The following is a 19,572-nucleotide window of genomic DNA, read 5'->3' as shown; positions in this document are numbered from 1 at the left end:
GTCATAAATAAAGTCAGTACAAAATTCTGTATACATATATAGTCATCAAAATTAACTTAAACTCGCTTCATATATGCAGCTTGGACTCCTTGTTTGAATCTATGAATTACTTCCAAAGAAAGCAAGACATAATTTCTTGATAAAGCATAGTGTGGGCTAATGTGCTACATATATTTGGTTTGGAAGACAAGGCATTGAAGTAGGGCTTTGTACATATTTAACACCCTCCATAACTTGTCTTGCAATATAGACAGGCAAGTGACCCTGTCAAAACTTAGAAGACACCTCAATTCTTCTTTTTCTGTCTCCCATCCAAATATTTAAGAACCTTCATTCCTGACTAGCTATCTGATTCTAGGTAATAAAAAGTATTGTTGCTAGCTAACGGTCAGAGCTAGTCTCCAATTTTGTGGCCTTCTTTGGTTGGAGGGCAGTTAATTATGGACCAAACATTTTCAATTCTCTATTGTAATAAACAATTACATGTTGGTTTATTATGGACCAACCCCCCCCCCCCCCCCCCCCGCGCTTAATTATCCTTTAATTTCTTATTCAATATGTCATATTCAGCACTATGTATATATAGTAATGTCCAAACAGAGATCACTTCTATTGACTTTGAATATAACCCACCAACAACAACACATGAAGTAAACCTGATATTCAACACCCTTCATTTCTAATTAAGACGCACAACCCATATAATTTATTTCTCATGTAAATAAACGCCGATGCACTCGCGAGAGTCGAATTCCGAACCTTCTACTAAGAAATTTGGATAAAGAATCACGTACCAGATCTGTCTGTTATTAATTTTGGCGTGTTTCTTTTAGAACTTCATATCAATATTAATGCGTAGTTTGTGAAATACGAACTTGATTATTGAAGTTCTTATCCATGATCATCTCTGCTTGATTTGGGATTAGTTGACGAATTAGTTGAATGTATGATTCATTGAAACAAATCAGAGAAAACAGAACGCAAAATGCACAGAATACAGAGGTTATGGAAAGAAGAGTGATGTATTAATGGCTCTGGGAGCATAAAAGCATATCAATTATAAGTGTTGATGGGAGGAAGAGAGCTTTACATGACTTTAAATTTTTCTTTGTTACAAGCAGCTTTTTACTTTTCAGGGTCGTTAACCAAGTGTTATATATGATTGAAACCTTCTTTACCTTTTCCATGTGAGACTCACTGAGCTTGCAATTTCCTAATATTTACACACAAATTGAAGGAAAAAAATTCCTGCAAATGTGATACTATTTCCTTCTATTCTGATCGGACATGGTTTTTATCACATCATGAGCCTCAACTGTAACAAGTTTTTCAATTATGTAGTTTGATTCACTAAGTTTATGCTATAACATGAATTTTTATGGCGTGAACCAACCAACATGATTATTATTATTATTATTATTATAAAGGAGATAGGTCAATTATTTGTTCTATTTGAAAAATGAATGAAGCATGCGAAGTAAATAGAAGTTCTTCTGTTTTTTTGTTTTCATAAAACGACCTCTTGCAAAGAGTCATGGGTCACATCTCACATATGAAGAGTTCAAAGCAAACACGAACGTGATCTTTCTAAATACACATAATTAGTCATGCATGCACCATGATGTCACTTTCTCTTCTATTTCATTATGTTCTTTGATCCAATAATTAATATGACACCAATCAAGTTGATATATAATTAAGTCATTACATATTATCTCTCTACTGATGAAAGGTAAATAAAAGTCTGTGATACGAGATAAAGATCAATTCATAGACCAAACCAATTAATTTGACAATATACATACTTATAATTACGAGCCTACAACCAATGCAAGATGTATACACTACATTTGAATAAGCAAAATTGTGTGATAGAGGCGCATGATACTGCATGAAGTAACATGAATTTTAATTATTTCTCCAAAACAGACACCAAATCTTCACTTATAAGTTAGTTAGTCTTCATTCATATTAACTTTCAGAATCATATATACGTTTTTTTTAAATTAAATGGTTGACTTTAATATGTAGATGGCTGACTTTGCTCAATAAATTACTTATTGTACTGAATAAATACATAAGTAAGAAACCTTAATACTCATACATTGTTTTCCCATTCTAATTGTAAGATTTACATACATAACTAATACATTAAGATACAAGCATCTATCATGCGGGGTGTATACGTATGTTATAGAGTTTCATGAGATACACGTGGTTTTAGTAACTATAATAACAGAGACATGGGGAATATTTAGTCGCGTGACAAATGAAGGCTGCCGACCGTCCTCGATTAGCCCACCGCCCACTCTTTTCTCTTTTTCTCTTCCTCTTTTCTAATTGGAGCTTTACACTTGACACCGTGCCATCTCTGCCAAGTTTCCAAGTCATAAGAGATTCTGATCTCAACGGAAATGACCATAACACCCATGCATCTTAATCATATTTATAGGACAAAGGCTCCAAATTTACTCGAGTTTGTTTGCTAATTAGAAAACCATTAAACTAACCAACGGCTAGGCTGTTTGTACTGTACAGTGTTAAGGTCACTTAGGGCTCATAATGAATTTGGAATTAGAATTTGTAATTTGTATTCAAGAATATAAATCTAAATTTTTTAATATTTTGATTCATTTCATACCTAACGTGATAATGTTTAAATTCAAAAAGATTATCGGTGTGCTAATAGATTTACACACATGTATTCAGTCAGATTCAAGTTTCATTTCAAGTTTTCAACTAATACTAGTGTTTTAAAATATACCCAAAAAAGTGAGTTTGCCATGAAACTTTCATAATTGATTTTTTTAGATACTAAAAAAAAAGTACCATATGTAAAGGAGTTCTACTCACTCACTGCATATAAGAATTGATTTTGAATTTTTGAAGATTGAGTGCCTATATTTAGTACATGTAAATCACAACAATTTGGCTTTCCTACTATGGTTAGTCGAAGCAAAGCATAGTGATCACTATGGTAATGTTAAAGTTCATCACTTGTCGAACTCATATGTACAATTATTTGTAGATCTACTCAATTTCTATGCATTATCATTTTACAAATGACTTTTGTTTGCATTGATTTTTTTACATGATTGATCTTTATTAATATAATAATTTTTGAACGGTTTACATTATATATTTATATTATCAAAATACGTAAATGAGAAAAAGAGTTTGAACGCACATGTACATATTAGGTTGTATGTAAGTTTTTTCCTATCTTTTTTACCCCCTCTTCATACTCTTGTAGTTCAAATATGACATTTTTGTAACTGACATATAATTGTAATTCTGTATAACGACATGCTCTGTGTTATCAAGAATGATTTACCTTCTAATGAATGAAATTGGTCCAACCCCAATTGTATATATTATCACACAAGACTTTAGCATTGTCACACCCAACCCTCTTTCTTGTCTTGGATCTATTCTTCTCAATAGTTTAATGGGATCCTGGTCATCATCTACTCTTCATATGAGGCAGACAACTTTGATATGATCAAACAACAAAAAACAACCCTCTCATGGTAATTTAGTAAAACACAACCCTACAAAACATGCACATGTCAAAACAATGTGCAAAACCCAAGGGAGAAAATCAATTTTGAGAACCTAATAACAAGGGCAAATCCGTACTTTACAAATTAGAAAGTAACAACTAAATTAATCAGCAAAATAATCCACCAAAGAAACCCAAAAAGGAAATGAAAATCCAAAAAACAAAACCTGATAAGCATTAATGCTGTTGCCGTTGTTTCTTTTCTATTTTTATTTTCCTAAACTTATTTATTTTTTGTTCTCTTTCTTGAAAGACAGCAAGTAGTAGCGAACCCACAAAACATAAAAAGCAAAGCAAAACACAGTGAGAGAGAAACAGAGAGAGAGAGAGAGAGAGAGAGAGAGAGAGAGAGAGAGCACTTAAGAGAAGGAGACCGGAGCGATCTACTAAACATGGGGTGACTCTCAAAAACCCAAAAGCAGCTTCTGTTGCTTTGTCTCTGCTCTTTAATCTCACAACGAACCCCCGTTCTAGTTTCAGTTTTTGTTTCAGTGTAAGACTGTGTTTGATCCGTTTGTGTTTTGTAGTTTTCAGTTTCTAACTTGAGAAAAACCGTTGCATTATGTGAATTTTGACTGGATTTTGTGTTTGGTGTTTTGTTTTGAGTTGATCCTTGTCCCCATGAGTTTGTTTTTGTTTTCGGATTCGGGGTCTTTAGAGTTTTCTCGTATTGTTGTTGTTGATTTCGTTGAATTTTGGTGTGTTTTAGCTGATCAGCTGGTTTTGATTCTCTGTGTGATGTACCATGTATGATCGTGAACGTTTGCGGTTGAAATGAAAACGTGTGGAGTTGTAAATTGCTTTCATGGTCTGATCGTTTGGGTTTTGGGTGTGTGTTGATCAGGTAGTTTGTAGAAAATCAGAAGGCAGCAGTCAATTTTAGTATACGACTCTGGAAGTGAATTTTACTGATCAGGTATGATACGGTGTTTTGACTTGTGTTTTCTCCAATTCTTTAGGAATCTGATCTCTTTCACCATGTGGTTTTGGTTGATCTGGAATTTGATTGTGGATTGAACAGGTGTGAACTTACTTCTCGGTTTTGGGTCACTGATTTGAGGTAGAATTACTGATTTGGTGGTTTTAGGCCGGTCCTGTGGAGCTTACTTCTCGGTTTGGGTCACTGTAACTCCACCAGTAGCGGCGGCGGTGGTGATATTGGCCGGAGTTATGGCAACTGTTTCCCAAGCAGATTCCAGACGCATGTATTCTTGGTGGTGGGACAGCCACATAAGCCCAAAGAACTCAAGATGGCTCAAGGAAGATCTTACAGGTACATGTTTAATTTTTGACTGCACAGTGATCCTGATTATTTGGTATAATCTACATTATCATACTTATGTCTTCTGTATAGTTCTAGTTCTATTGTTTTTTGTTATAAATCTATCGATAATGTTCTTCTTTCTCTTCCCCTTATCTTATATGTTAAAGATGTTTTTCTTTTTTTGAAAGGATATGTTAAAAGATGTTTAATTAGCTTTTGTTGTAAATCATTGTACAGATATGGACGCCAAAGTCAAACACATGATCAAACTTATTGAAGAAGATGCAGATTCCTTTGCCAGGAGGGCAGAAATGTATTACAAGAAGCGGCCAGAGCTAATGAAATTGGTTGAAGAGTTCTACCGAGCATACCGTGCCCTGGCTGAAAGATATGACCATGCAACTGGGGCACTGCGCCAGGCTCATCGTACCATGGCAGAGGCATTTCCTAACCAAGTTCCATTCGCAGATGACTCACCTGCAGGTTCCACTGCTAGTGAGACTGATCCCCGAACACCTGAGATGCCAGCTCCTATACGAGCATTATTAGACCTTGATGAATTACAAAAAGATGCTCTGGGACTGTCCTCCTCTATCCATTTCCATGCTCTCAAAAGGAATGGAGCTTTTATTGAAGAATCTGACTCTGGAACCACCGGAAAAGGTTTGAAACAGCTGAATAATCTCTTTGGATCAGGAGAAGGAAGGGCGAGAAGGGGCCTCAACTTCCATGATTCTGAGGCCAAAGAACACAGCATGCAGAACAATGGCCATGATCGCAATGCTCGAGCCTTTTTGGAAGATGATCGAGTGAGCAAAGCAGAGACAGAAATATCAAACTTAAAGGAAGCTCTTGCGAAACTAGAAGCTGAAAAGGAAGCTGGCATACTTCAGTACCAAGAGTGTTTAGAGAGATTATCTACATTGGAATCTGAAGTCTCTTGTGCACAAGAGGATTTGAGGGGATTCAATGAACGAGCCAGTAAAGCTGAAGCTGAAGCTGAAGCTACAAAGGAAGCACTTAACAATTTAGAGGCTGAAAGGGAAGCTAGTCTTCTTCAGTATCAAGAGTGCTTGGACCAAATCTCTAACCTGGAAAAGACCATATCTTGTGCCCAAAGGGATGCTGGAGAGCTCAATGTTCGAGCTAGTAAAGCTGAATTTGCATCTGAATCTCTACAGAAAGATCTTGAAAGGGTGACATCTGAGAAAGAAGCTGCACTTGAACAATACAAACAATGTCTGGAGAAGATATCAAATCTGGGGGACAAACTACTGCATGTTGAGGAGGAGGCCAAGAAAATTAACGAGCGTGCTGTTAAAGCTGAATGTGAAGTTGAATCGTTGAAGCAAGCACTAGCCAATTTAAGTGAAGAGAAGCAAGCTGCTGTTCTCCAGTACAAGCAATGCCTGGAAATGATATCCAACCTAGAACATAAGATCTCTATTGCCAAGGAGGAAGCACTAAGGCTACACTCTCAGATAGATGACGGGGTTGTAAAGTTAAAGGATTCAGAAGAAAAGTGTCTTCTGCTGGTAAACTCAAATCAGAATCTGCGGTCAGAGTTGGAGTCTGTGATGAAGCAAATGCAATCTCAAGGTGAAGAACTTACAGAGAGGCAGAAGGAGTTGGGCAGACTTTGGGCTTGCATACAAGAAGAGCGGTTACGATTTGTGGAGGCCGAAACTGCTTTCCAGACACTGCAGCATTTGCATTCCCAATCCCAGGAGGAACTTAGATCCCTTGTAGCCGAGCTTCAGAATAGAGATTTGATTCTAAAGGACATGGAAGCCCAAAGTCAGAGTTTAGATGATGAAGTCCAGAAGGTGAAGGAGGAAAACAAGAGCCTCAGTGAGATCAATTTGTCTTCATCTGTTTCAATAAAAGGTCTGCAAGATGAGATCTTAATCTTGAGGGAGACGATTAAGAAACTCGAGGAGGAAGTTGAACTTCGAGTAGACCAAAGAAATGCTCTCCAGCAAGAGATTTACTGTCTGAAAGAGGAACTTAGTGATCTAAACAAGAAACACCAAGCTATGCTAGAGCAGGTGGAGTCAGTTAGCTTGGATCCGCTATCAATTGGGACATCTGTGAAGGACTTGCAAGATGAAAACTTACAGCTCAAACAAACGTGTGTGGCTGAGAAAAGTGAGAAAGTTGCACTGTTGGAAAAGTTGGAAATCATGCAGAAACTTCAAGAGAAAAATGTTCTTTTGGAGAATTCCCTTTCTGATTTGAATGTTGAATTAGAAGGGGTTAGAGGGAAGGTAAAGGAGTTAGAACAATCATGTCAGTCTCTTCTAGCAGAAAAAGGTACTCTTCTTTCTGAAAATGGCACCCTGATTTCTCAGTTGCAGATGGTGACTGCTAATTTAGAAAAATCATTAGAGAAGAACAACTTTTTGGAGAATTCTCTGTTTGATGCCAATGCTGAGCTGGAAGGCTTGAGTATAAAATCAAAGAGCTTAGTAGAATCATGCCTGTTGCTTGGTAATGAGAAGACTGATCTAATCACTGAGAGGGAGAGTTTAATTTTGGGGTTGGGCAGTACTCAGCAAAGACTGGAAGATTTGGAAAGAGAATACGCAGAGATAGAACAAAAGCTTTCTGATATGGAGAAGGAAAGAGATTCCGCACTTTATAATGTGGAAGAACTAAATGTATGCTTACATTCTGAGAAGCAGAATCATGCCGGTTCTGTTAAGTCAAGGGAAACCAAGTTGGCTGATATGGAATTGAAGATCTCTCATCTCCAAGTAGAAGCTGTATGCAGGAAGAAAGAATTGGAAGAGGAACAAGTCAAATCTGTTACTGCACAGATTGAAATCTTTATCCTGCAGAAATGTACAGAAGATCTCGAAGAAAAGAACTTAACCCTCATGATTGAGCGTCAAAAGCTTTTGGGGGCATGCACAATGTCAGAGAAGCTGATTTCTGTCCTAGAGCATGGCAAACTTGAACAACAGAAGGAGATTAAGTCATTATTTGTGCAACTTAAAGCACTAAGAATGGGGCTGTATCAGCTGTTGAGAACTGTTGACATTGATACAGACCTTGGGTGTGCAGAAAAGGATGAGCAAGACCAAACACTCCTTAACCATATACTTGCCAAGCTTGAAGAAAAACAAAATGCTTTCTCTGAAAGTTGTGATGAAAACCAGCAGTTGCTGATTGAGAGCTCTGTTCTCATAGCAATGCTTGCCCAACTGAAACTAGAGGCAGACTGTTTTATGAGGGAAAGAGACACTCTTGACCATGAGCTCAGGACTCAGTCTGAGAAGTTGTTGGTGTTGCAGAGTGGCGCCCAAAGTCTTCATGACATGAACAAAGAATTGAATTTCAAAATAGTGGAGGGAGAACACAGAGAGGGAGTTTTAAGAACAGAAATAGAGAATTTGCACGAGCAGTTGTTAGATTTGCAGAGCGTTTACAGGAGTCTGCAAAAAGAAAACTGCCAGATGGTTGAAGATAAAGGATCCTTGAAAAAGACGGTCTTGAATTTGGAGGAAGAGACGCTTAACCTGGAGAAGGATAAATGTGTCATGTTTGCTGAAACAATATATTACAGTAACCTCTCCCTTGTTTTTGATGATATAATCTCCCAAAAGCAACTGGAACTGGAAGAGCTCACTCACAATTATGATGAACTTCATGTTGGCAATAATGACCTGAAAGAGAAGGTAAGACTATTGGAGGGGCAGTTAGAAGTTATACAGGTGGAGAACTTGCACCTCAAGGAGTCATTAAATAAGTCAGAGGATGAGCTGAAGTTGATGAAATCTTTGAATGATCAATTAAATGGTGATATTGCAACTGCAAAGGATGGCTTGTCTCAAAAGGAAACTGCGCTTTTGGAAGCTGGGCAGATCATTAATGACCTACAGAATGAGAAAACGGAGCTGCGTGTACTGGTGGATGATTTGACTAGTAAAAGTGATGATGTCAAAGTGGTGGTGGAAGATCAAGAGAAGGAAATTCTCAAACTACATGAAGACAATGACCATCATAGTAGAGAGATTGGAGGCCTCCGTGAAGTGAATCAAAAGCTGGAGGTGGAATTGTCGAAACTGCATGAAGAAGCTGAGAAGGCCAAAATTGAGGAGGAAAGGTTGATTGGTGAACTAATAAGGAAAAAAGAAGATATTGAAATGTGGGAGACTCGTGCTGCCACCCTCTTCACAGAACTGCAGACATGCTCTATTCGTGAAACATTGTTTGAAGGAAAGATTCGCGAGCTCGTTGAAGCCCATCTGATCCTTGAAGACAAAAGCATTTCCAAGAGTCTGGAGAGTGAACAGATGAAAGGAAGAGTGGGCATATTGGAACATGAAAATGGAGAGCTACAAGCTCAGTTGGCTGCCTATATTTCAGCTGTCATCTCTCTGAAGGAGTGTACAGAAGCCCTTGAGAATCATTCGCTTATTAACACCAGATCTTATAAAGCTGAAGCCTCAGAGGTTAGTTTCAATTCTGTTAATTTATCCAACTCTCTCGTTTTCTGAGACTGAAGTGGTAATCCATTACTAAGCTTATATCCTCTATACTTTATAATGGAACCTAGAGCTCCATAATTTTTTTTCTTTATCTCCATAGTACGTTTGCAGTATTAGATTGGTTCTCTCCTATCCCATAGATATTCTCTGTTCAAACTTCATCTAGCCATATGCAGTCAAGAGCTTTTATCAATGTTGTTCAAACCTAAAACTTGTTACAAATTTTATTAAGGACTTGATGTACTTTTGAAAATACAATGCTACTTCTGACTAACAAGCTCCAGGAAGTTTAATATAAGGTGAATTGGAATTTTCTCCGAGGCTGGACATGGATTAATCTTCTTGTATTTATCTTATTTGGATTAGTTCTTTGGTGTCTTGTATATAATTTGATATTGATAATTTATATCACAATTGTCCAGGATGCCCTTCCGCAAGCTGAGAGCTCTCAAACTTATGGACATCAAATTGACACAGTATCAGATGGCATCTCAGGATTGCAGGATTTACAAAGAAGAATCAAAGCTATTGAAAGGGCTATGGTAGAAAAGGAAAGCCATCTTGCTGCAAATCAGGATGCTAATTATGGGGACAGGTTCAGTAGCAAGAAGCCTGAAATCTCTGAATCAGGAAATGAAGTTCTGACAAAAGACATCATTCTTGATCAGATATCAGAGTGTTCATCCTATGGGGTAAGCAGGAGAGAAATCACCGAACCTGATGCTCAGATGCTGGAGTTATGGGAGACCACTGACCAGGATGGCAGCATTGATTTGATGGTAGGCAAGTCCCAGAAGGTGGCTACTGTACCCAATGATCAGAGCCAGACTGAAGCTATAAAGAAACACAAGAATAAACATCCCTCTTCAGAATCGTTGGTTGAGAAAGAATATAGCATTGACAAATTAGAGATATCTAAGAGATTCTCTGAGCCCCGTCAAGAAGGCAACAAGAGAAAGATTCTGGAAAGACTTGATTCTGATGTGCAGAAGTTGACAAACCTTCAAATTACCGTGGAAGACCTGAAGAAGAAGGTGGAAATTACTGAGAAGACCAAAAAGGGCAAAGGTATTGAGTTTGGTACTGTAAAAGAGCAACTAGATGAAGCTGAAGAAGCCATCACTAAGTTGTTTGATGCCAATAACACATTGATGAAGAGTGTCGAAGATGATTTTGTGTCTCCTGATCAAGCTTCTGGGATTGTCTCTGATCACAGTGGGAGTGTCAGCAGAAGGAGACTTTCCGAACAAGCAAAAAGAGGGTCAGAGAAGATCGGTCGACTGCAGTTGGAGGTACAGAAACTGCAATTTCTTCTACTGAAGATTGATGGTGAAAAGGATACCAAAGGGTCTACAAGGATCAAGGAGAGGAAGACAAGAGTTCTTCTACGGGACTATCTCTATACTGGGACCAGAACTACCACCAAAACCCCGAAGCGTAAGAAGGCTCCATTTTGTGCATGCATGCCCCCAACAAAGGGGGATTGAGGCAGCGGTACAGTATATAAGTAATGAGAATGAGGCATTAGACTTGTCTCATTGTCCATAAGAGTTTTTCTTCCCTTTATAGAGAGTTATTATTCAATAGAGGATTAGTTGGTGTCTTGCTTAGTTTTAAGATCCTGTTGTACATGTCAGTATCTGGTAATCAAAGAAACCCATTCTTAAGGAGGTCTTTCCACTTTTTGTGAGTGTATCCTGTTTTTGCCTTGGCTTAAAATAAAATTCTTCGTAATTTCTAGGTCATGCAACCATTTTATATTCTTCGTAATTACAGCTTCCTTCCGATCAATGTATCACAGATTCTTGTTTTGCTTACTGCTTGAGCTTTTCCTCCTCACAAGTGCATAGGAATATCATTGATGACAAAATGCATTCGTTTTTCATTAAAAAAAACAAAACAAAACAAAATGCATTCGTTCTAACTTGCCAAACTTTTTAGTTACAATTTGCTGCTCTACCCTGTTTTTATACCCATGTGCCGAATACAGAAATATGCAGAAGTTATCATATCTACCATTAAATTGGTGATAAACTGGAACAGCCAAGATGGCTGCTAGTGCGGCATAAGCAGATCCCATACAATTCATGGCATCTGGGGCTTCCTGATACAGAAAATTCTATCAGTCCCGCTATGCAAAACATTTTAGTTTTGCCAATGAGGCACCAGCTGTGATGCACGGAGCGGGAAAAATTAAATGCCGTATCGGATACGGGTACGTATAGATATGATACATTTACATATTTTTTACTGAAATTACGCACACACAATATGTACTGTATAGTCAACTCACCAGATACGGTCAAAATACATTTTGGATACGTTTTATGGTATAATTGTCATTGTCACGTTAAAAACTCAAAATAACTATAATTCTAAACTACTAATTACAATTAGGTGGAGAGTCTAATAGTCCATTTCATTATTGTATCTTCTATTTTGCTTGAACTTATTAAGTATTTAATTCATAAACTTATATGTTTGTTATAAAATTGATGGAATTTAGGTGTTTTAATTAATTGATTGATCAAATAGGGCACCAGGCAGTACTGGATCAACCAGTATGCTTCCCTTGCATATTTACAGAGCAACGATATTGCTTTCCTCTTCAATTTCAGTAACCAACTCTTAGCTATGAAGTGCAAACGGATCAAAAACTGAACATACTTTTAATTAGCGAACAAAAGGCATACTTCCGAAGTGTAGATAAACCATTGAACTGGGATTTGGTAGGGGCTGCGCGTACGCAAGCCCCCTCAGGAACAAATTATGACGTTGGCTCTTCCACGTATGGAAGACCATAGGATAGCACTCCTCCTGAGTGCAATGGAGGTCGCTAACCTAGGCCATGAGCCTTCTTGATCGCCCATAGACCCCGTCCAGGTAAGTATGTTGCAACGGCATTATTGGTGCTCTTTTATACGTCCTTTAGTTCCCACCACTACTCAACAATTCCGATGTGGGACTAATTTCAAAGACTTGAAATTAGTGACTTGACTACACGGTCTACACCCAATGTTCATCCGATAACAATCAAAGAGAAGTAACTCGGTTGCTTAAACCCATGATGTGGTTTTGGTGTCAAGTTTTAAAAGGGTCTCCCGTTTGCTTCTTCTGATGTATGCGCAGATTGAAAGCTGTAGGGACAATCTGATTCATTCTGATTTACCTTGCATGAGCTTACGCTTGACCCATGAGTTCATGTGAAGTGCAACATGTAAATGCAAAGCTCAAAAGGAGAAAAAAGGAGTTCAGGATGGGTACATTGAGAAATTTGAAAATTGGATGTTACAATAATGTAGTAAGGTATATACAATCAATCTTCAGTAAATGTTCCATGACATCCTTGAAAAACAAAGTGTTTCTTCCTGGTATTGCTGAAAAGAGACGAGCGTTAATTTCTCCCCAAACAATATCTATCTTTGAATAATAACCTGTATGGCATTGCTCGAAGATGCTCCAAGCTTGTGACTCAAAATCAGACTGATGGAGCACGTATCAACTCCAGGAGCTGAAATAAATAACAAGAGCTTAGTTTGATGCAGCTGTTTGCCTGGTACGTTGCCAGTGTTTAACTAAGGTATCCCTCATTGTCCTCCCCAATGGATCAACTTGCTCACTGCATTGTTCTCCATATCCTGAGTCGTGATGACCAGATAAAGCAACATCTGGGTGTAATATATCTCCGCGGTCAATTATTATATTGTGGAGTAAACAACATACCAAGATAATGCTTGGAAGTTTCCGCTTATCTGGTCTCCACATAACCTTGCTGAGGATTCTCCAAGTGCCCTTTAACTGCGAGAATGCCGTTAGTGCTAGAGACCTTGCAGCCTCATGTGCGGCATTAAAAGCAGAAACAGAAGAAGCCTGGAGCGCACTGCCTTCGTAAGGAGTTATGAGCCAGGGAAGGAGAGGATGGCCAACCCCACCAACTACATATTCTCTGATCTCTTCTCCGTCAGATAAAGTTCTAAGTTCGCCATTTAAACACTGTCCACTTTCGCAAAACTTGAAAAGCCCTGAACACTTTAGTAGTCTAGAAAATGTCATGCCCCCAGGCCAACTGGTGACAATATCAAGAAATCTTGACTCATGGTCGACAGTTCCCTGTAAGAGCATGCTGTAATTTTTCTCTGTGTCACACCAATCGTCCGATGCTTGAACAGTAGGAAGTGTCATTATAATGTGTGTACCGTTTATGGCTCCACAGCAATTGGGCAATCCAAAAGATGCTTCAAGTTTAGACTTAATTTCCTCCTTTCTATTGGAATCAGGCCAATTCAGATGGTGCTTGGCACGTTCCTCCAAAGCTTCAATGAATCTCCAAGTCACCTGAGAAACTGTGGACTGGCCAACCCCAAAGGCAGCTCCCACTGAGACCTGAGACTCACCAGATGCCAACCTTCTCACGGCAATTGCAACCTGTTTTTCAACACTAAGAAGCCTCCCTTCAATGTTGATGAGCCCTGATGGTGGCCTGGACACAAGATCTTCTCTTACAATAGTACAGATATAATCAAAAGTCTTTCTAGAGACCCTAAAGAAATGCTTAAATCCTTCTTCCTCATCTTTCCATAGTGAAGAGCCTGCCCATTTAAATTAAAATCAAGAAAGTTCATATATTCGGGCAAGTTCAGATACAGAAATCAACTTTAAAAGAGCCGACTCGCCTACTTATACAAAACAACCTAAGCCTGAATTTTTGCCTGTTCTCACCCCTGATCTGATTCTTTCAGGATTGCCAACTTCTAATATAACTCCCAGATAAATCAAATCATTTTTTCTTCCCCTAAAAGGCTAATACCAACCTTGTCATGGAAACTGCAACCTGTTTTTTCCCCACTGAAAACTGATGCTTAGGGAACACACTGAAAACTGCACTCACGAAAGAGTCATCCTTTTCGAACTCCGGCAAGAGATGCCAAAAATATTACTAATCTAAACTATAAAAACTCTACTGTGCCCTATAGCAATCATTATTCATTCACACCTTCCCCTCATAAGAAGGTAAACAGATAATGATTGATAGCTCTTTAATTCAAGCAATGTGCAATTACTTTTAAATGAAGGTAAAACTCAGCAAACCCACATGCATTTTCAGTAAGCCAGGAATTCGGAAACGAGTTCGATTCAGGTGCTTGCCTAAATATTAATAACCATTTCATCAAAGTTCAGCTAACAAAAAAGCACAGTTCAAAAATTAGAATCTTTATGATTTCCAATAACCAACTAAGTTACAAAAAAAAAATCCATCACCTCTTCTCTGATGCCTATGCTTCATAGCTTTGATATTAAACATAATCTAAAGAAAAACCCAGAATTCCCCATTACTGTAATTTGACCAAAACAACCAGTAATATATATAAATACGCTGCAAATGCAATGCAGTGAAACACAGTAACTGAAGTGGATAGAGTTGAAAGATTAACCTGGGATTGAAGAATTCTTTTGCCAGAAACTATCCCACCACTCAGAATCAGGAGCTGTGGCTTCGACCGGAGCCACACTCGAGCTTTTGCATTTCTTCAATTTACCATCTTTCTTATTCTTCTTTGATTTCTTGGGAGGCGCCATTGCGATCAGGCCGGGACAGCCCACAACCTCTTGTTGGCTATGAACTTGTAGGGAAGTGAGATTCTGAACTGCGAGGGAGAGGTGAAGCTGGAGAGAGTTGTGTCAGAAGTGTGTTTGGTTTGGGAAGAGAATGAAGGAAAGTGATGGACTTCTGAGTTTTGTTCCATTGGTACGACTTGTTTGACACTTTGACGCGAAAATTGGGCCAAGTTAAAACCCCATGGTTACAGGTCGAATAGCTAACGAAAACTGCCGGAGAAAAATGTGTTCATCCTTGCTGCTGTAGTGATTCCTATGACCGATCGAGTGTATACCAAAGACTAAAATATCGGGAAAATTGAAATTATCGATCTTTTGAAAAATAGATATTTCTTCCATTTTAAAAGAAATATCGAAAAATATCAATTTTTGTAAAAATTTTGATCACTTATATATAATTATGTACAAATGTATTATATGGTTGGAATGATTTGATACATCCTGGAGTGCAAGGTTCGATTCATCCCCCACCAGTGCCAATATTTTATCTCAATTTTCAACATTTGAGATAAGTTTAAGACAATTTATCGGCAAAATATCGAGAATATTGTGAAAATTTCGATAAATTTGTGATATTTGACGATATTTACTTGATATGTGAGTAAAATTTTCTTAGTTTAAAAAAACGAAAATATCTCTAATATTTTAGTCCCTGTTGTATACAATTATGTGTCTATTTTTCCATCATCGGTAATTGACATATACGGATATACCGATGATTGTGAGGAACCATTTTGTTTTTGTTTTTGTAGTATTCATATACGAATCTTCTAATAAATTTCAACATATGTACTATCTTTGAGTTTTACTATTACATTTTAACGATTGTCCTTATTGACGCATCCAAGGTTCAAAATATTGGTATCGGGGGATATATCGTTTTTTTTAAAGAGATATCGGAGATATATCTGGGATATTGGAAAAAATATATATCGTTCATCTTTCGAAATTATTTATTTATTTATTATTAAATTACATACAAGAAATACAATTATTAATTTTATCTAGTACCAGAAATAGGCTCCAAGTGCTTGAAAAGATGCACGTTGGTCAACAAAACTACAATAATTTGCCCAAGACATACAAGCCATATACTACGAATTGTAATGGTTAACGTGATAGTCATATATATCTCTTTTACAATAATTTGCCCAAGACATACGAGCCATATACTATGAATTGTAATAGCTAACGTGATAGTCATATATCTCTTTTGAGCTACAAACAGTTTCTCCGAGAAGGGGATAGTAAGGATGAACCCAACTCGATAATTGATCATAAACGTCTCTAAACTGACCATAATTGTAAATAGGATGACCATATTGATAGTTGACTTCATGTGATTCGTTTGACATCCCACTGTGCTATGTGCCTAAACTGATATAATCAAAACTTAAGGCAATTGAACTAACATCAGATGAAATATTTTGATCATTAATGGCTCCTCTTGTCCTTCTCCTACACCTATTTTGCTGTTGCGCACTATGACCGCCTGCTCTAGATCCATAATTCTCATCTTGGGTAGTATGATCAAAATTAGTTTCACAAGTAAACTGCTCAAATTCTCCACCTACATAAAATTGTCCATATTCAAACCTTATATCTTCACCACCTTGTCGACTTCCACCACTACCACCACCAGTACCACCATCACCACCACCACCACCATCATCATCATCACTATCTGAACTATCTGGAGTTGTTACACCGCCCCACACACTAGCATTATCAGAATCATCTCATAGGTCTCCAATTTCATCAAATAATACCTTGTTTACATCAATTCCAAAATCAGTTGCATTTTCTACGATATGTGGAGGAGGGTTGCCATTTTCATCATCGAGGTGTGCATGCATAAATCAATCTTGAAGATGATCAATGTCACTCTGAAGTGGTTCACTAGCAACATGAAGTAGATCGATATAGTTGTTTTCATTGATCACATTATCGTTTGCTCGTTTATCACGTAGTCGTAACTTCATGTTGTAGTAGTATACGAGTTTTTCCAACTTCTGATATGCAAGACGGTTCCTTTGCTTCATATGAATAAGAGCAAAAGTACTCCACTTTCTTTCACAAGCAGAAGATGAAGCCATTTGTGCTAAAATACGCATGGCAAATTTCAGTATTATCATCCTTCTATAATGGGTTCACGGGTTGCTCGCAATCTATGAAGGTATGAGCGAACATCTAGAAGACAAAGACTACAATGTGACTCATGTTTTCTTACTTTCCCCAATAGTGCTCGAGGAGAACACTCTTTATCTAGATATCATTTGAGAGGATGTCAAGGAGATAAAAGATTACTACTCTTTCTATATTCCTCGAGGAGAACACTTATTATTAAAAATTCTGGATATTCTCTTATGACCTTCATGAGAGTGTGAGACTACGTTGTGACCCTTTATTTTGGATTCCCTCAAGGTCAAGAAGAGCACTGTCACTGATATGGCTTCACTTTTAAGAGTTAAGACTTGAACTTTCACTCCTCATCTCGATATGTTTTACGAAAAATTAAAAATTAGCCGATTGAATGACTACTCTTCTAGTCTTATTTTTTATATCTCTCGAGGCTTGAGGTGATTAATTAATCAAAAACTCCAGGTCAAGGAGAGTTTGAGACATCCTCAAATTGAGTTAAATTTTTTTAAGTGAAAATTTTCAAATATTTCTCTAAAATATCGAAGATATATTGGATAGATCATAAATATCGGAGATATTTTATGTTATCGGAGAAATATCGTAAATATGAGAAATAAAATATTTACTCTTAAGATATATCATTTTTTTAAATACAAATATCAGATGATATATCAAAAATATCTGGTTCTCGGACGCATCTTTATTTCCAAATTGGAAGACAGAGACAAATACAATTGTGGATGTCGGAGTTATCCAAGTAAACCGTGATCATTCAATTCTTTAGTGGAAAGCCAACCCTACACAACAGTCCATCATATTTTCACAAAGAACAAATTTGTTAGCTATCTTTGTTCTAGTCTTATATGAGGAAATGTGATAAGTAGTGGTAGCTTTGCATATATACAATATTACAAATGATCGAGTGGTGATCGAACCCTAGCTTCTCTTAGTGTTCATCCAATTCTCATTCACAAGTCACAACTTCAATACGGAAGGGTAATGTAATCACCAATAAAATACAATTGTGTGAGAATTGAGAACGTATAAACATTCTAACCTAAGTTGCACGGATACGGACAATTGGACACGATTCGATACGCGGACACGTTAAATGAAATATTTATTAGACACGAATACGTTTTAGACACGTTAATTAAATATTATTTTAAATATATATACTTTTTTTAATTGTAGCTATATTGAATTTTGAGGATAATAATGCTAGGTCTAGTACAAAATCAATTAAATGGTTCAGAACCGAGTATGTTACTTGTCTTGTTTTCACAACGCGCAAAATCTGAAAACACTTATACAAAGATTGTATATGATATATAATCTCATGACATATATCTTCCTATTTAAGAGAAAAACTGTGAATTCTGATGGAATTTGGCTACAAAGCTTACTAAAAGGAACCAGTTAAGCTATCATATCACAACAAAGGGAAATTTTACTGAGTATCCTAAGGAAAAATGAATATCTTCCAAGAATTCATTTACTTCTTCTCCTTCTGTCATACTTTCATTAATGATGATGGTAGCAATATCAGTATCACCTAAATGCAAAAAATTGGACGAAGAAATATCATATCACTTCACTATTAACTTCCTTTGCATAACACTTGTGAAGAACTCATCAAGTCGAAATATACATAAAGACTCTCCTACTCAAGACTTCAAGTAACACCAAAATTTACATGTTTTAATAGTCAGTAATCAATATCGTTGGAAATAAACACTGAAAACAAAACTAATTGGTTTGAACTAGCTACAAGATGTTAGAAGTTAAATACAAATATCAATTTGTAAAGACAGTAATAAATACTAGTGAAGGTTCCATCACCTATAAAATCATGGAATTGTTGTCTTGCCATTCTATGGGCACGAAGAAAGGCAGCACAAATGGAACATGAAGATTCCAACCTTTCCAGAGTAAAGTACCTTACCAATTTATGTGGGCAAACACTTGATTGTAGAACCTTGCAGTAATTTGGGATAAGAACATGAGATTTTAAACCTTTCCAGTTATGCATTTCATATAATAACACATTGTAGAATTTCCCTTATTATAGATCTTTAAAAAAATCACAGGCACCTGGACAACATTAATCTCATGCCAAAAATCCATTCATCTTCAATTAGACCCAAAACTCAATCTAATTCAACCCACAACTCAATTCAATTAAACCCATGTCAAAACTCAATTCATCTAACAACAAATCTTAAAAATGTCAAATCCATAACTTAATCAAGAGAGAGATAAGAAGAAGATCAGGGAGAAGTCAGACATACCCGTGCCAAATCTCCAACCCAATCGACCGAGTTCCCTGAAAATTCAAGAACTCTCCACAAGGAGGGACGACGCAGAGAAGATAAATCTGAGAATGACGAAAGTGAAGTCTGCGGTTCTAAGATGAATATGAGAATGTGTTTGCAAATGAAAAAATAAACCCCGTGTCCTAATTATTTGCGTGTCCATTTTTGGACTCCCGTGTC

The 19,572-nt window shown here is 37.2% G+C and overlaps 2 protein-coding genes and 1 non-coding gene across 6 annotated transcripts; 1 reads left to right on the top strand and 2 right to left on the bottom strand.

Moving 5' to 3' along the window:
* The first annotated feature begins 3,875 nt into the window (after positions 1-3,875).
* On the top strand, positions 3,876-11,075 carry LOC126805531 (protein NETWORKED 1D). 4 transcript variants are annotated; one of them, XM_050532320.1, is made up of 5 exons: positions 3,876-4,055; positions 4,411-4,478; positions 4,650-4,835; positions 5,064-9,283; positions 9,742-11,075. In XM_050532320.1, the coding sequence occupies exons 3-5, from the start codon at positions 4,733-4,735 to the stop codon at positions 10,804-10,806; spliced, it is 5,388 nt and encodes a 1,795-aa protein (XP_050388277.1). In that variant the 5' UTR covers positions 3,876-4,055; positions 4,411-4,478; positions 4,650-4,732; the 3' UTR covers positions 10,807-11,075. The 4 variants fall into 4 exon arrangements, with proteins under 4 accessions (XP_050388277.1, XP_050388275.1, XP_050388276.1 ...); XM_050532318.1 differs by having other exon boundaries at positions 4,584-4,835; XM_050532319.1 differs by having other exon boundaries at positions 4,407-4,478.
* Positions 11,076-12,048: 973 nt separating this feature from the next.
* On the bottom strand, positions 12,049-12,210 carry LOC126785519 (U1 spliceosomal RNA). Its single transcript, XR_007671053.1, has one exon. It is a non-coding gene; the product is annotated as a U1 spliceosomal RNA (small nuclear RNA).
* A 524-nt stretch (positions 12,211-12,734) lies between these two features.
* On the bottom strand, positions 12,735-15,041 carry LOC126783532 (protein ANTAGONIST OF LIKE HETEROCHROMATIN PROTEIN 1). Its single transcript, XM_050509015.1, has 2 exons — positions 14,752-15,041; positions 12,735-13,908 (listed from the first exon to the last, which is right to left on the bottom strand). Exons 1-2 carry the CDS (start codon positions 14,894-14,896, stop codon positions 12,851-12,853), a joined length of 1,203 nt encoding a protein of 400 aa, XP_050364972.1. The 5' UTR covers positions 14,897-15,041; the 3' UTR covers positions 12,735-12,850.
* Between the last annotated feature and the right edge of the window lie 4,531 nt (positions 15,042-19,572).

Source organism: Argentina anserina, chromosome 2 (assembly GCF_933775445.1).
Source record: "Argentina anserina chromosome 2, drPotAnse1.1, whole genome shotgun sequence".
In the NCBI taxonomy this organism is placed as follows: domain Eukaryota; kingdom Viridiplantae; phylum Streptophyta; class Magnoliopsida; order Rosales; family Rosaceae; genus Argentina; species Argentina anserina.
The sequence above is the reverse complement of the archived record's forward strand: the minus strand, read 5'-3'. Positions and strand labels throughout refer to the sequence as shown.

Coding starts and splice junctions, on each gene's coding strand:
- LOC126805531 (XM_050532320.1), top strand. CDS start 4,733: ATGGCAACTGTTTCCCAAGCAGATTCCAGACGCATGTATTCTTGGTGG. Junction 4,836..5,063: donor GCTCAAGGAAGATCTTACAG/GTACATGTTTAA, acceptor ATCATTGTACAG/ATATGGACGCCAAAGTCAAA. Junction 9,284..9,741: donor ATAAAGCTGAAGCCTCAGAG/GTTAGTTTCAAT, acceptor ACAATTGTCCAG/GATGCCCTTCCGCAAGCTGA.
- LOC126783532 (XM_050509015.1), bottom strand. CDS start 14,896: ATGGCGCCTCCCAAGAAATCAAAGAAGAATAAGAAAGATGGTAAATTG. Junction 13,909..14,751: donor AAAGAATTCTTCAATCCCAG/GTTAATCTTTCA, acceptor TTAAATGGGCAG/GCTCTTCACTATGGAAAGAT.